General features: G+C 42.5%; 2 protein-coding genes across 3 annotated transcripts; one reads left to right on the forward strand and one right to left on the reverse strand.

The window, feature by feature from the left end:
• Nucleotides 1–56: 56 nt before the first annotated feature.
• Nucleotides 57–9,444, forward strand: ncaph2 (non-SMC condensin II complex, subunit H2). Of its 2 annotated transcripts, XM_071502645.1 has the most exons (21): nt 57–207; nt 1,418–1,535; nt 1,829–1,930; nt 2,016–2,077; nt 2,194–2,275; nt 2,684–2,740; nt 3,928–4,007; nt 4,251–4,405; nt 4,644–4,792; nt 5,031–5,114; nt 5,557–5,620; nt 5,693–5,794; nt 5,879–5,923; nt 6,251–6,321; nt 6,671–6,785; nt 7,474–7,566; nt 8,009–8,058; nt 8,566–8,667; nt 8,752–8,901; nt 9,012–9,176; nt 9,331–9,444. In XM_071502645.1, the coding sequence occupies exons 2-20, from the start codon at nt 1,422–1,424 to the stop codon at nt 9,138–9,140; spliced, it is 1,806 nt and encodes a 601-aa protein (XP_071358746.1). In that variant the 5' UTR covers nt 57–207; nt 1,418–1,421; the 3' UTR covers nt 9,141–9,176; nt 9,331–9,444. The 2 variants fall into 2 exon arrangements, with proteins under 2 accessions (XP_071358746.1, XP_071358745.1); XM_071502644.1 differs by having other exon boundaries at nt 9,012–9,444.
• A 231-nt stretch (nt 9,445–9,675) lies between these two features.
• On the reverse strand, nt 9,676–14,528 carry sco2 (synthesis of cytochrome C oxidase 2). Its single transcript, XM_071502648.1, has 2 exons — nt 14,430–14,528; nt 9,676–10,702 (listed from the first exon to the last, which is right to left on the reverse strand). Exon 2 carries the CDS (start codon nt 10,683–10,685, stop codon nt 9,840–9,842), a length of 846 nt encoding a protein of 281 aa, XP_071358749.1. The 5' UTR covers nt 10,686–10,702; nt 14,430–14,528; the 3' UTR covers nt 9,676–9,839.
• Nucleotides 14,529–15,620: the final 1,092 nt, after the last annotated feature.

Here is a 15,620-nt window from a genome sequence, read left to right on the forward strand (position 1 = left end):
GGTGCTTTGTTTATCATGGTCTCCTCAGGAAACTGCCGTCCACAGAGCAGTCCCGCCACCTGCCGGGCAGCGGCCGCCGGGGGGCAGCACCCCGCCCTGTAACAACCACAAACCGAGCAGAGAAGAAGAACTGTAGCGCGGGTAGTTCGACTGTTTGCTAACTGCTACGGAACATTTAGCGGGTTCCTGACCGACTCGGTCTGTTAGGTGAGTTATTACGGTCCTTTAATGTGAAGAGACTTTAAAAGTCAGGTAGATATTATTACAGAATGTTTCATGAAGAGTTTGTGGATGTTTTACCTCATGTTCCGGCTCGGACAGTCGCACAGCCTCTGTTTGGAAAGAGAAAGCTGTCAAACCTTTGTTTGCTGTCGGTTTAAGCCCAAGAGACAGAAGACTATTTAAGAAATCCACCCACAGCGAAAAGAAACAACTTGAGATTTAAAATATTATTGGTACAGAGTCTGCTTGCAGAGCCACTTGTACCATACATTTAGATTTTTACATTAAACCTTAGCTGTCCTATAACGTCTTACACAATGTGAATGTGAGAAGTTGTGTAATGTTACGTTCAGCGAAGATTACGTTCGTTGACTTAAATCGTTAGATTTTTAAACAGAGTTTGGTTAAACGTTCTTTCGTAGAAATTTAGGTCAAAGTTAATAATCGTACAATCGTGACGACAGAGTCATCGTTTACACATTTGCTGAATCCTGGTGGAAAGTGACTAAATTTCCTCAAGTAGTTGTTAGGTACTTCTACTTTACTTCAGTATTTCCATTTTATGCAGCTTGTACTTCTACTCATTATAATTCAGAGGAAAATATTGTAAAGATATAGCGTTTACTTTATACATAAATGTATAAAGTCCTATAAATAACAAATGTGACACTGTAGTAGTTTAAAATGAATAAAAATAGAAACACAATAATGTACAATATCTACACCCAGCCGCCACTTTATTAGGTACACCTGCATAATCTAATGTAATCCAGGAAATTCCACCTTTACAGTTTTTGTTGACGTTGTCAGAAATGTGTTGTAGCTGAGGTCATAGTTAGAGATGTTGTGTCTAATATTCTGACCCCTTGTGTGGAAATAAAACACATCCTTTAACTCTGAGTTCAGTGATAAGCAGAGACCTGGATTTACACATTTCTGACAATAAAAACAAAACCTGAACATTATACACTTTATGAATGCAGATGTTATGGCAGAGCTGCTGTATTGATTTTCAGTAGATTCTACAAATGCATCTCATAAAGTGACCACTGAGTCTCAGGCCATTCTGCATAATGAGTACTTTTACTTTTGATACTTGAAATCCCAGATGCTGATAGTACTTCTGTACTTTTCCTCCTGTACTTTAACTTGTACTGAAGTGTTTTCAATTGTTGTATTGTGACCTGATTCACAGTGACATGCTCATGGAGTCCACAGAGAGCAGGTACGCTCACCTGCTGCAGCCGATTCGAGAACTCACCAAGAACTGGGAGATCGATGTGGCTTCAGAGTTAAACGACTATTTAGAAGAGGTGACCTGCTGCTTTCTCTCAACCACTGATGTTTCCAAAAGACGAACCATTAACATGTGTTCTTCTCAGCTTATTGTTTGCTTTGGTTTGATTGGGGTTTTCAGAAATTAACTAAAATGATAAAAGAAGAACAAGTAAAGAGAAGGTGAAACTGAGAACAGTTTTTATTTTAAAAGAATACATAGAGGACAATTGAGATTGTCTGGTAAATATTAGGTAAAAACATATGTTCCCACCATGACTGTGGAACAACTTGACACATTTCTCTATCGTTCTTTGTGTTGTTGTTGTAGCTGGATGAGATGTGCATCACGTTTGATGGAGGAGAAACTAGACTGAACTTTGCTGAAGCAGCGCTGCTGATCCAGGGCTCAGCCTGCATCTACAGCAAGAAGGTACAACCACAGGGCAATAAGACATCGTACGGTTTATTTGATCCATGAAAAGCTCATATTGTTTGTGACTGTCTGACTGTTTCAGGTGGAGCTGCTGCACAGTCTCGTTTACCAGACTCTGGAGTACATCAACGACAGAAACAAGAAGTAAGAGTCTGTTCTCACCACAGTACACTATCAGACATTTCTTCTTATTTGATAGTTGTGTTTCTGAACAGAAACGATGTGAGGATGTCGTTTGTCTGACGTGTATCCCCTGACAGGCGTAACAAACAGGCGACAGAGCATCAGGAGGGCGATGCAGACGCAGCAGCGAGCGCCCATGATGCTGATGATGCAGCTGTGGTAAGAAACAAACTCAGCTGGAGCAATCTGACAAGGGGACAAAGTTTAATCAAACTGTATTTAAGCTTCTGGAGGTTTCTGTGACCCAGAGCCTGATGTACACAGTATATGTTCACAGACACAGTAAAAAACCTACTGTATGAAGTCTGATAGAATAAAAGTAAAAGTAGGTAAAGTTGATTCACTTGTTTATTTTAATTGTTGTTATTGTTGTTTATTTAATTTAGTTTAGTTTAAGGTTTAGTTAGCTCACAGTGCATTATAAAGGTGTGAGGTACTGGTTGTACCATTTCTCTGAAAGCACAGAGGTGCATCACACAGTCGCTCTAATGTGAACACGTGAAATTTTAACTGCCACAAAACATGGAGCATCAGACACGGTGACAGATTCCTCTCTGTCTGTTTTAGTTCACTCCTCTGGACATCGACGTCTCAGAGAACTCACAGAGAGCTGATTCCAACGCGGTCAGTGCTGCCCACACACACACACACACACACACACACACACACACACACACACACACACACACACACATACTTGTACTTCTATCTTTGTGAGGACACTCATTGACATAATGCATTCCCTAGCCCCGTACCCTAACCTTAACCATCACAACTGAGAGCCTAAGTTACCGTGCGTTCACACCAAACGCGATGGACGCGATGTCATCGCCCGTAACGCGAGTATCGCGTCGCTCGACACATTTGTGATCATCGCTTCATCGCTTCATCGCTTCATCGCTTCATCGCGCGATGACGCAATCCACCTCCCGCTATTTTCTTCACCTCCCGCTCGTCCACCATGGCTGAGTTAACAACCGTAGCTGCGCTTTATCTGTTGTATTTGGATCGGAAACCCAAACGCCGCCGTGTCGCCACTGCTATGCCCAAGGACAGCCTCAGAGCACCGCTAGCACTGCTGGCTTCAGACTCTTCAAATAAGGCCTGCAAACAGAGATAATTATTTTTATTATGATGTTATCCACTCGGACAGAAACAAATAGTGTAGTGCATAGTGTATTTTTTACATTGGTTAATTAGACCTAAAAGTCTCCACGTTTTTCATATTTTATGTTTTGTTTTCATCATCATAAAATCCCTTGTCCTCCCTTTTCAAATGTGCGTCTGACGTAACTACGTCGGTGGCGTGGGTTGGACATCAACGCTGATTGGATGTCGCGGCACAGCGTCACGCGATGTCACTTGAGAAGTTCAAATTTTTCAACTTCAAGCGATGGACGCGATGGATCGCGTCCATCGCGTCGCCCGACGCAGCATCGCGTGTCATCGCGCCATTTACATTGACTTTGAATGGAAACTTGTGGCGTTCATCGCGTCCATCGCGTCTGGTGTGAACGCACGGTAACCCTAACCCTGACCCTGACCCTAACCTTAACCTAAACCTAATTCTAACCTTAACTCTGAAACCAAATCTTAACCTTCAACATGTGATTTGAAGGTGTCTCAAAAAGTGAGGACCGGCCAAAATGTCCTCACTTTCCCAAAATGTCCTCACTCTGTTAGTAAAATACTTTTTTTGGTCCTTACTATGTAGCAAGTACACACACACACACACTGAGAACACACACTCACTGTTCGCACTCAGCTGTGGTTTAATCTGATTCAGGCTGATCTGATGTGTATCTGTTCAGACTGTGAATGTGGCTCCTCTTCCTCCTGAGTCTCTGATTCCTCCTGAGACCCACGAGAAGCACAAACTCCCTCTCATCAGGTCAGACTTCACAGATGTTATCCTTTCAAAATAAAGGGACAGTGTCCGTCTACACAAAGTGTTTCAGCTTCAGACAATGTGATGACGTTTATACATCAGCTGTTCATCAACACTGATACGTGTTGTCGATGCTCAGCTACATTTACTCAATTTTTGGTTTGTGTGTGTGTGTGTGTGTGTGTGTGTGTGTGTGTGTGTGTGTGTGTGTGTGTGTGTGTGTGTGTGTGTGTGTGTGTGTCTCAGCCTCAGAGGTCTTGAGGTCCTGTGCAGTCAGAAGGACTTCAGGATCAACCTGTTCATCCCAGGAGCCGAGGACCTGATCCTTCTCACACTGGGATCAGGGTCCAGGTTTCTTCTGGACCCTGATCAGCATCCTGCAGACTCTCTGCAGCAGGAAGGTGATAAAAACATTCTTTACCTTCCTGATTAGATCTTTGTTATCATGTTGATTCAAAACTGTGAAGTTCATCAGTTTAAATTTTTGATCTATGAAAGTTGTGATTGATGCTCTAGAGAGAAGACGTCTCACTCTGTTGCAAACAGAGAGTCCGCTCTGGTTGTTACAGAGAGAAGCTGGTGGTTGATGGAGGTGTTTATTTGTTTGTTTGTTTGTTTGTTTGTTTCCTCTTGGTGCAGGTGCTGCGGCTCCGACCACAGGTGATGCTGCAGTGGGTGTGGCTGATGTGGGAGATGGTGGAGGTGACGCTACAGAGAACTTCCTCCCATTAGACGACAACAACATGGAGCTGGACCAGGAGCCAGAGGAACACGTCGACAGACAGCAGGTCTCAGTACTGGTTTTAACTGGTTCTGGATCAGGTTCACAATGATCTTTGGTTTCAGGTCTTCAGTTACATTTAGAGGAAAAATGACTTCAGATTGTGAAATTTGATTTAACCAACACAAAAAATGTTCAGTACAACAATTTATCAGGGTATGTACAGATTTAGATCTGACATCAGATCAGATTGAATCTAGTTTCTTTTCTTCACTGTGGTAAAATCCTGATGTTTTTTGTCTCAGGCTCCAGGTGAGGGCAGGATGATTCGAGAGAGACGACAGGTGGAAACTGACAAACAGAGGAGAGAGCGGGATGCGCAGCCTGCTGTACGTTAACTCATCTGTCTAATCACAACTTCACGTTAGACATTTTTAATTATACAATTGCAGCTTTTTTCTAAAATATTACGACCTTTTTCCAAATGTTAGAACTTTTTTTCTCATGAAATGATTTATTTTCTCGATATTAAGACTACTTCTAATAGAAATTACATCTCATCATAATACTGGAACTTTTTCCGGTACAATCATGACTTCAGTCTTAAAACATTAAGACTTATAATAATGATACCATTACCATTCTTTTATTACATTACAGCTGTTATTTTAAAACACAATTTTTCATTCTCCAGAACTGAGATTTTTTTAAAATATAGTCGTTATAATTATTTTTTCATATAGATTAGGTTTATAAATCCACTGTGAGAACATCTGAGGGTGAAGAGACGAATCACTGGACGAATCGTGTTGGTTTCATTTTCTGTTTCAGGTGAACGTGTGGACCTTTCACGACCCGTACGCTGTTCTTGGGGAGGACAAACCGTTTAAACCAGGTGAACATCAGGACTCTCAGGTGCTTTTGCTCGGGTGTTGTTCTCTGTGCTGACAGTTTGTTTCTTCTTCAGGAAAATGTTACAAGGTTCCTGACGGTCTAGACGATGGAGGGAAGAGGAAAAGAAAACGACCGTCTTCACTTCAGGACTTCAGGAGCTGGTTCAGAGGAACCTGTGAGAACAGAGTTTAATGTGTTTGAAATGTTCTGGGGGTTTAACTGATGTGGGTCATGATGGTTTTTCACTTGTGTGTTGCAGATGATCCTCCTGAGCACAAGCTGAAAAATGGACCCATGTTTACAGGTAGGCTCCACATGCTTTATCTCAGTACTACAACTTATACTCAACATAATCTTATTAATAATTCAGCTCTTATTTGGTCAGAGTTAAGACCAGAATCTGACTGTGTTTGTTTTGTCATTAAAAACAGAAACCATAGAAATGTTTATTGTCCTCTTGTGGGTTTCATTATCTCAGCTCAAGTTTTTGTTGTACTTTATGAAATATTTGAAGCCTTTTGTTGTGTAGATGTTTTTGTCTTTGCTGTCGGTCATACCTTCGTCTTGTAACATCAGTTTGTGTTGTGGTTTGTTTCTGTGGAAATGTAACTGCAGCTTCCTGTGTTTACAGACCTGAACTACATTTATTTGAGCACAATGAAAGACAAACTGAAGATTCGAAAGAGGATCAACAGGAAAGCGGTAAGAGAGTGAGAGGCTTCAGCTGGTTTGTCTTCGTTTACTGAAGGGCCACAGCAAAAATGGAGGGAAAGTGGCGTCAGTGAAAATGATTTTTGGTCTCCTGTAAAACGTGTGTTAAGGTTTAGAGCTGACAACAAAGACTGTTTAATATTGTCTTTAGAGCCAGTTTCTTCGATACACTGTGCAAATATTTAAAGAAAACACTTTCTCTAGCACTTTATTGTTTTCCACACATACACATCTCGTGTCAGAACAGCACTTTATGCAGATTAGGACCATTGTTTCCATTATTAACTGTTTTCTCGATTGATTGATTGATTGATTGATTGGTTGACAATGTGTATTTCAGGGTGTGGTGGTTTCTGATGAGGAGCTGAGGAGGACATTTATGGAGCTTGAGGAGGCGGGGCCACATGAGCAGGGGGAGGAGCCTGTGGACGGATTCAGACACCCGGACGTGCTGGGTAAAATAGCTCCACTCATTCACTCAGACTGAACTCGTATTGTTAAGGACTCTTTAAACCTCACTTCAGCTCCTTTTACTGCTCACACTTCAGTTGAGTTGTTTTCAGTTTTTAATCCTGAAGTGACACCAGTGTTTTTCAGGGCTTGATTTAAACTGATACCTCCAGTTCCTTATATCACTGACACTCAGTTTAGTGCTTAGATTTCAACTAACACTTCAACTACTTTCAGTGTTTTAACTTCATATGACAGCTGTTTCAAACACATTCACATCAACTGAAACTGACGTGTAGACGCCAGGCTGGAGGAAAGGGTCTAAGAGCAGCTGACACTTCAGCTCCTTTCACCTCTTACACTTCAACTGATCTACTTTCAGTTTTTCAAGCAGCCATTAAATCTTTTCAGGACTTCACCTCAACTGACACATCCAGCTCACTTTTTCATTTACACTGTCACCTGTCATTTCAACTCCTTTCAGTGCTTAAACTTCAGCTCCACAGTTGATTGAGCTTGAGTTGACACATCAATTCCTTTCAGGACTCCACTCGTAATCTCCTGGAGCTAAAGGCAGCTGACACTTCAAGTCCTTTGACTACTAAAGCTTTGAGCAACACTTGAACTGCTTTCAGTTTTTACACTTGAACTTCAAGTTGTTCTGTTGATTAAAGTTTAAAAAACCTTTTAAAGGTGCAGATGACGACCACTCAGACAACGAACATGAAGCGTTTCCTGATGACGTTCCAGCTGAGTTTGGTGGAGGACCAGACGTCATATCACCAGGTAAACACACCTGAGGCAGGACAGGTGTGTTCAGTGTCAAAGCTACACTTTTTAGGTTTAATGACCGGAGGAGTTTATGTTACATAGTTAAACACCAATTACACATTTTAATGACTGATTCTGATTTACTTTACTGTATGTGTTTTAAATGTTTGATGTTTTGGCATAAAATATTAAATTAAATTCAGAATAAAGGAGCTTTGAACAACATTACTGGACATAAAACTGACAAAAAATATGACTAGTTAAAAAAACAAATTACAGCTGCGACTGACAATCATTTTAATTCTTCTTCTTCTGCTTATTGATTCTTTTTGATTAATTATTCGTTTTGTCTATAAAATGTCAGACAATAGTGAAAACTGTCCTTTACATTTTCTCAGTTTCCAGATGATAGATGACGCTGTTAGTTTGTTAAGTGTGTTTTTTTTTCTGTTTGCAGAAGCTCAGAGAGACGAGCTGAGTTATGAAGATCTGGTGAAGCTGCGTGTGGTACGAGACCAACACACACTCATCTTTTATTCACTAATGAACCTGATGCAGACTAAAGTTTGCTGCCTGGATGAACAGAAAATCATGTAAATAATTAAAAGTTTCACACATGAAGAGGCAGCGTTTACTGTTCACTTTTCAAACAGGACAACGAAGCAATGAACATTTAAAGACCTCATTTTATACAGTTTTATCTGCAGGAGAGGCTCAGATCCTCTCTTCTGATTGGCTGACTGATCTGATGTTACTCAGATCCTCTCTTCTGATTGGCTGACTGACCTGTTGTTACCAGAGCTCCAGAGAGAAGCCTGAGAGAGGAGATGTAAAACTACACTGAGATGGTTTCTGGTTCTTAAACCACAGATATATCTTCTGATGGAAATCAACACTTCAGATAAAACACTGGAGAAGTTAAACTCTGGAGCTTTAATCAGAAAAAGATCAGACTGAAATGTGTTTATAAAGTAAAGTAACTAACATCCTGTCTGTCTGCTGCGGCTGCTTCAGGAACAGCTGGTGGTGAACTGTCAAGGTTACACTCAGGAAACAGCTCTGTCTCGGCGAGTTAAAGACTGGGAAGACAAGATCCGACCTGAACTGGTTCTGCAGGTAAAACACACTGGAAACCAGTTCACTGTGGTTTCAGACCCTGGCGTCTGGTCCCCCGTGACTTCCTGTTTCTGGCATTTTCAGGAGGAGCGTCCGGCCTTTGACATCCACGACTACGGAGACCGGATCGTGGGAGCGTTGAACAGCATCGGTCACCGCCGCTCTTTCTCCTCCATTGTTCACGGTCTGGACAACTTTGAGGCCTGCAAATATCTGCTGGCTTCACTGCAGCTGGTAAATACTACACTCTGGTCTGAAATACACACGACTCCTACCAACACAAACACACATGAAACCTGTGTATTGAAGAAACAGCAGTTGAACAGATGCTCTGTTGCCCTCAGGCGAACGACTACACCGTGGAGATCGACAGCGTTGAGGGTCTGGAGGAGAGTCTGGACTCGATGGGACTGACCCTGCTCAGCACTCACAGAGCCACAGACAGATTCAAAACTCTGATGGCTTCCACCTGAGAACAGCTGAGTCCACACTGGTGATGACTCTGAGGTGTATGTGTCAATGTTCTCTCTCTGTCTAAAGACATTTTGACTCATGAATACTGTCCTCTCACTCTGACTGCTCCTGTCTGTTCCTCTTCTCTTAACCTGAACTCTGTTTGTGTCAACTCTTCAGTCGTTGGATCATGTGTTAAATCTCTTTCAGATGAACTGAAGACTCTGTAAGTGTCCCTCATATGAACAACTGTCTCCTGATGAGTCCTCTTAAAATATGACTATTTGTAATAAATAAATGAATATTGAAAATACCAAAGAAAAACTGATGGTTGAATGGATGATTAATCAGTCAGCGACATCAGTGTAGTTGCAGATTGTTTTTCTGTTGATCGACCAGCAGCTGCAGCTCTGGACTTGACAGGAGCTTCAGGGCTGATATTCAGGGCTCGTGTTAATCTGGTAACCGTCTCCACGTCTCCATGAAACAGGAAAATCTTTAGTCTGCACCATCGTCTTTTATTAACACACAATTCAATAACTCCAGAATTCAGACTTCAGACATATAGATCTTTAATAGTTGTGTGTCTGGTTCATACAACAATAATGTGATTTGACCTCAGGCCTGAAGGTCCAGATAAAGGTCAAGAGCTGCCACAGTTTTTACAGATTACCAGGTTTCAGGATTTGACCTGAAGCTTTAACCTTTCGTCTGGTTCCTCAGAGTCTGATGTAGTTCTTGATGTGGTTCCTGACGCTCTCTGTGATCTGCTCCTGGTTCTTTGTTCTGTTGTAGTAGTCCAGAAACAGCCCGTCAGGACTGATCAGGTAGATCAGGATGGTGTGATCCACGATGTAGTCTCCGTCCTCGTCTTTGGGTCCGGGTCTGGCGTACACTCTGTAGTCTTGTCCTGCGTGTTTCACCTCCTCTGATGTACCCGTCAGTCCGATCAGGCGGGGGTGGAAGTCTTTGACGTATCTGGCCAGCGCCAACACGTCGTCCCTCTCCGGGTCCACGGTGATGAAGAGGGGCTGGACCGGCGGCAGCGAGGCGTCCTGGTCCAGAGCGGACACCACAGCGCTCAGCTTGTCCAGCTCGTCGGGGCAGATGTCGGGGCAGTGCGTGAAGCCGAAGTACATCAGCACCCAGCTGCCCAGGAAGTCCTGCTTGGTCCTGCGCTGCCCTCTGTGGTCCAGGAGGCTGAAGCTCCCCTGACCCAGAGCCACCCGCTGCAGCTGCTGGATGCGCTGCTGCCGCAACTTCTGCTGCTTCTCCGAGTAGACGAAAGACCACACGGCCAGCACGCCGCCGCCGAACAGCAGCGTCACCAACAGACGAGTCCTCAGCTTCAGTTTAGCTGCAGAAACAGACGAGTTCCGACCCTGAGACAGGAAGCGCTGCTGAGTCCGCTGAGGAAGACGAGGAGGACGTCCATACAATCTGATGTGGTGGGTCTCTGAGGTCAGCCATGGCGGGGACGCAAGCGTCTTCTGGACGTGAGGAAGACTTCTCAGGACTCTTCCTCCTCCACGCAGTCCACTCACAATGAACCACAGCCCCGACATCTTTGACTCACAACGTCCTGCAACACAAAACAAGATGAAGTACTCAGGTCCTTTACTGAAGTACAAGGAGTAAAAATACTGATAGAAACAACAGGCCTGCATTTAAAATACTACTCAAGTAAAAGTATGTACATAGTATCAGTACATGTACTCAAAGTAGAAGTACTTATGACCCCTGTCAGTTAATGACTACTGATTACAGTTTGATAAATGACAGAACATCATAGAAAAATACCTTTAAAAAGTTCATGTCACCAGATGATTTTATAACATTTACTTAGATTGTAGTTGTTTTCTATGACGTCACTGTGCAGCCGTTAACGATGATAAACTGTCGTTAAACCCGTCTGACGTCTGTACGAGGCGCTCACCTGTCCTCAGGTGTGTTACATTCCCATCATGCACTGCACAAATTCACTTTATTTACACGGACATTCTGAAAAACACCGAATCACTCGGAGCCGAGGTGAAGCCGCACTCGGCTCCGTTAGCTTAACGTTCACCGGGACTGACGGGCCCCGGTCCCGCTTCAGCCGCCGGTGCACCGGTAACCAGCCCTCGTTAGTTCAGGTTAAGGTTTAGGTAGAAGTGGAACAGTTAACCGACCTCTCTAGTCTCCAGACAAATCCGTGACCACCGTAACCGTCAAACTGCCGGTTGTGAAACACATGAGTCGTATTTACCTAAAACTGGTTTCGGTTCGTTGATTCGACAAAAATAAATACACAAAAAAAGAAAGAAAAGATTCTATCGAGTGTAAAATAAGAAACGTTAGAAATCCACGTAAACGTCCCGAGTCTTTTCTTTTTGAAGCGTGTTGTCTTTTTCTCCTTCGGTCTCGGGCATCAGCAGATTCGCCTCAGTCCGGGCGGAGAGGCAGCGGTGGGCAAACTGCGGCCCGCGGACCAAATACAATGGAAACAATTCTGAAGGAACTCTTCACCAGAACAAGGTGACAAGATATATTCTAAACAGATGTAATTTAACTCCATACAATTATGGAAATAACACTGATAACAGATTAATGACAGATGACTGAAGTTACAAATACAAATAACCAGCAGTGACCAGTTCTCTGACCATATAAATGTACAGGTACGTTTACCTGTCCCTGTGGTGACAGCAGTATTGTCTGTATCCCCCTCTCCCCTGTGTTGCTGTGAAACACCAGTAATTAATCTGTCCTCCTATATCCTCTGCCTCCTCCCAGCACTGATTTGAACTCTCTCTCTGTGTCTGTAGCTAAGTTGAAGCTCTCTCGCCCTCTGATCAGCTTCCTCCTGCTCTGCTGGATCTCTACATGTTTTATTAATGAGCTCTGGAAGCAGCAGGCCCAAGAAACCAGGTCACACCACACTGTCAAAAACACAAACTGCACAGTCATTTGATGTACGTCATAATATACTGAATGTTTATAGAGTTTCATACAGTATAGAAACATAATGTTGTATAGTATTATTGTACAGTGTTGTATCTTTAGTACAGTTTCTAACCCCTGGGCTCCTCTTGTGGGGTTTGGGATCCTTGTGCTGACCTGTCTGCAGCTGATTAGCATATCTGGAACACCTGTGGCAGGTGTCTCTGCTCCTCTCCACAGACTCACCTTAGTGTGAATTTGCTTATGTTTAGTTCTGCACTATACAACATTGCACCCATACACTTCTTGACCCATGCACACCATACACTACTGATGTTGCTGATTTCCACACCTCATAATGAGAAGATTTAATTTGGTTTAATAAAAATATTCTTCATTTATCTAAAACATGGTGCGTCTCCTTTTTGTTGTGGTCACTTGAGCCAGGGCCGTAACAAATGGGGGCTCGTCCCCTTGAGTTGTTTTGGTGAGTAAGTTTGTTTGTGCCTTGGTGGCAGCAGGTCATGGTGCTGATTGGCACCCTGATTTGATGATGTGGTCCAGCTGTGTGTTGGTTCTGCTGTGTGCCCTGCTTTGGCTCTGGTTTTGGGAGATGCACCATGTTTTGTTTGTTGTCTGATAAATGTGGTTTGTGTAGCGGAGTTGTGTTATCCTGGACTGTGAAGTGTCACTGTCCTGATGTGCTGTGTACAGAGTTCTGCTCTGGGTGGTGGTGATGTTGTGGCTGATGATGATGATGAAGAGTGAGTGATTAATGAGTGAGATCCAGATACATTGTTCACTCTCTTTGAATGCAGCTCGTGTCATATTTTGTTATATGGTACAGCAACTGTATTTCATAGTATTTATTCTCTTTTTTTTTTATCCTTCTGCATCTTATCACACTCTATCAGACACATTTTTCTTGTTGTATATTATTGTGTCTCATAGTAACTTACTGTATTGTCACGTCTTGTATTGGTGTGTTATTGTACCTTATTGTGACTCCACCTTCGTCTGGTGTCATATCCTGTAACATGTCATCATCTCTGATATCATGATATCATGTATCATGTGTCTAATTCTAACGTATCACATTTGCTGGTATCTTATAATGGATCTCGTCATGTGCTATCACACTATTGTATCATATCTTATTTGACTGCATGATATATTATATCATCATCATCATCACTACTCTGAGATCTGCAGTATCTGGTCACGCTCCTGTCCTTGTGTAATTCCTGAGAAGAAAGTGAAGCTACGTGTTTCTGAGCCTCTTTCAGCAGTTTCTGTGAAGCTCTTATATAACGGACTCTGCAGCACTGCACACAGACACACAACACAGCTCTGCTTCAAACTCCTGCTGCTGTTCGTGTTTGTCAGGGTTCAACACGACCACTTCACCACAACAGGTTCATTCCTGGTTTTGTCTATTAAATGTTCATCTCTGTGTCTCAGAGTCCAACGTGACGTCTTCAAATCTCTGTTCTGTCCAAAATGCAGACATTCAGTTACCGTGACAGAGGAACTGAACATCTGAGAAAGGTCAAGAGGCTACAACCAGAAGAGTTAACGAACCACTCACTCGCTCCATCAGCGGCTCCGTCCTCAACTCTCTGCTCCCTGTAAGCACATGCCAGTAGCTGTAGCTAACTAGTTAACTAACTAGCTAACCAACCACCAGCTTACTGGTTTCATACACTTTACTTTGTTACCTTCAGAGTTTCTGAATCAGATCGTGTCAACTACCTACGGATAATGTTGTTAACTAGTTTCTGATTTTAGCCTTGAGCTACAGTTTAGCTAACTGATGTTAACCAGTTTCTAACTTTAGCTAACTGATGTTAGCCGGTTTCTAACTTTAGCTTACTGATGTTAACTAGTTTCGAACTTTAGCTTACTGATGTTAACTAGTTTCTAACTTTAGCCTTGAGCTACAGTTTATCTAACTGATGTTAACTAGTTTCTAACTTTAGCTTACTGATGTTAACTAGTTTCTAACTTTAGCTTACTGATGTTAACTAGTTTCTAACTTTAGCCTTGAGCTACAGTTTATCTAACTGATGTTAACTAGTTTCTAACTTTAGCTTACTGATGTTAACTAGTTTCTAACTTTAGCTTACTGATGTTAACTAGTTTCTAACTTTATCTAACTGATGTTAACTAGTTTCTAACTTTAGCCTTGAGCTACAGTTTAGCTTACTGATGTTAACTAGTTTCTAACTTTAGCTTACTGATGTTAACTAGTTTCTAACTTTATCTAACTGATGTTAACTAGTTTCTAACTTTAGCCTTGAGCTACAGTTTAGCTCAGTGATGTTAGCCGGTTTCTAACTTGTTTTTGAGCATCTCATACATGAATATATCAGTCAACACTTGCTGACCCCTGCCTGTCGTTGTATAATCTGGACTCTGGAGCGGCTGCAGGCCACAGAACGTCTTCAACAGCGAACACAGTTTAAGTGAAATGGTTGTTACTTCAGCGTTATACACACCTGTCGTGATGATTAGTTCTGTCACTTGACTGACAGAAAACTAGTGAACTATGTTGATAATAGATGGATAATATTGGTTTATGTTGTAGCTGACGTGTTGGGAACGTAACTGAAGTGACTGAATAAATAACGAGTGGGTCTGTGCTGACCCACTCAGGAGGCTTCATGCTGACCACCTTGTGTCCTTTCATCTCGTTCGCTCGTACAGTTAAAGCCACAGTCAGGTTTATTTTGTGTCCTCGCTCGGCGTCACGTCTCTAATGTTATCCAGTCAGGAAGTGTGTTGCCTAGCAACCACTCAGAAGTGAGAGAGGTGTTTGGAGTTGGCTGCATTTCCATTTTTATCAGCAGGATGTTTGTGAAGCACCAAGTGGTGTTAAATCACACCTGCAGCACGACACCTGAAATTAGACCTGCAGGAGAATCCAGCTGCTGCCTCATCATTAATACAAACTGATACTTATATTTTTATTGACGTTTCAGGAAATCCTCAGTAAATGTCAGCTTCATTGTCCAAAGATGGAAATTCATTAGTCAGGAGTAAACAACAAACAAACAAACAAATAATTTTAGAGAAAAAAATCAGTTTTGACCTGATCCAGCATTAGAGCCAATGACGTTAGTTCGTCCATCTTGACTGACGTGTCCTGAATGTTGCTGTGGACATGTATTTGGTATTTTCTGACATTTCACAGACCAAACAATCAATTTATTAAGAAATTCATTGACTAATTAAGAAAATAATTGCAAGATTAATCAGTATTTCTAATCTCTGCACCTGTGAGTGTTATTTAATGGTTAATAAATCAGTCACTGGGTATTCACGTCATGGCCTGTGTCTGTCTGTTGCATGTGGTGACGTCGCTCTGCATCACACAGAGCAGAGCTGATGCTGAGGGGGAAATATAGGACAACAGAAGAGGAAGGAGCAGCAGGAGGAGGAGGAGGTCTGCACTGAGAAATCACACAGAGGAAACTGAGCTGCAGCAGCAACAGAAAACTGCACCTCAGCACCAGGTATTTATTCTTCTGAGTGTCTGTGGCACGATGTGTGTTAGACGCGTGCAGCAGTGATGGAGG

The sequence above is a fragment of the Trachinotus anak genome, unplaced genomic scaffold, assembly GCF_046630095.1.
Source record: "Trachinotus anak isolate AG129_WGS33_773 ecotype Australia unplaced genomic scaffold, CSIRO_AGI_Tana_v1 ptg000018l, whole genome shotgun sequence".
Classification (NCBI taxonomy): domain Eukaryota; kingdom Metazoa; phylum Chordata; class Actinopteri; order Carangiformes; family Carangidae; genus Trachinotus; species Trachinotus anak.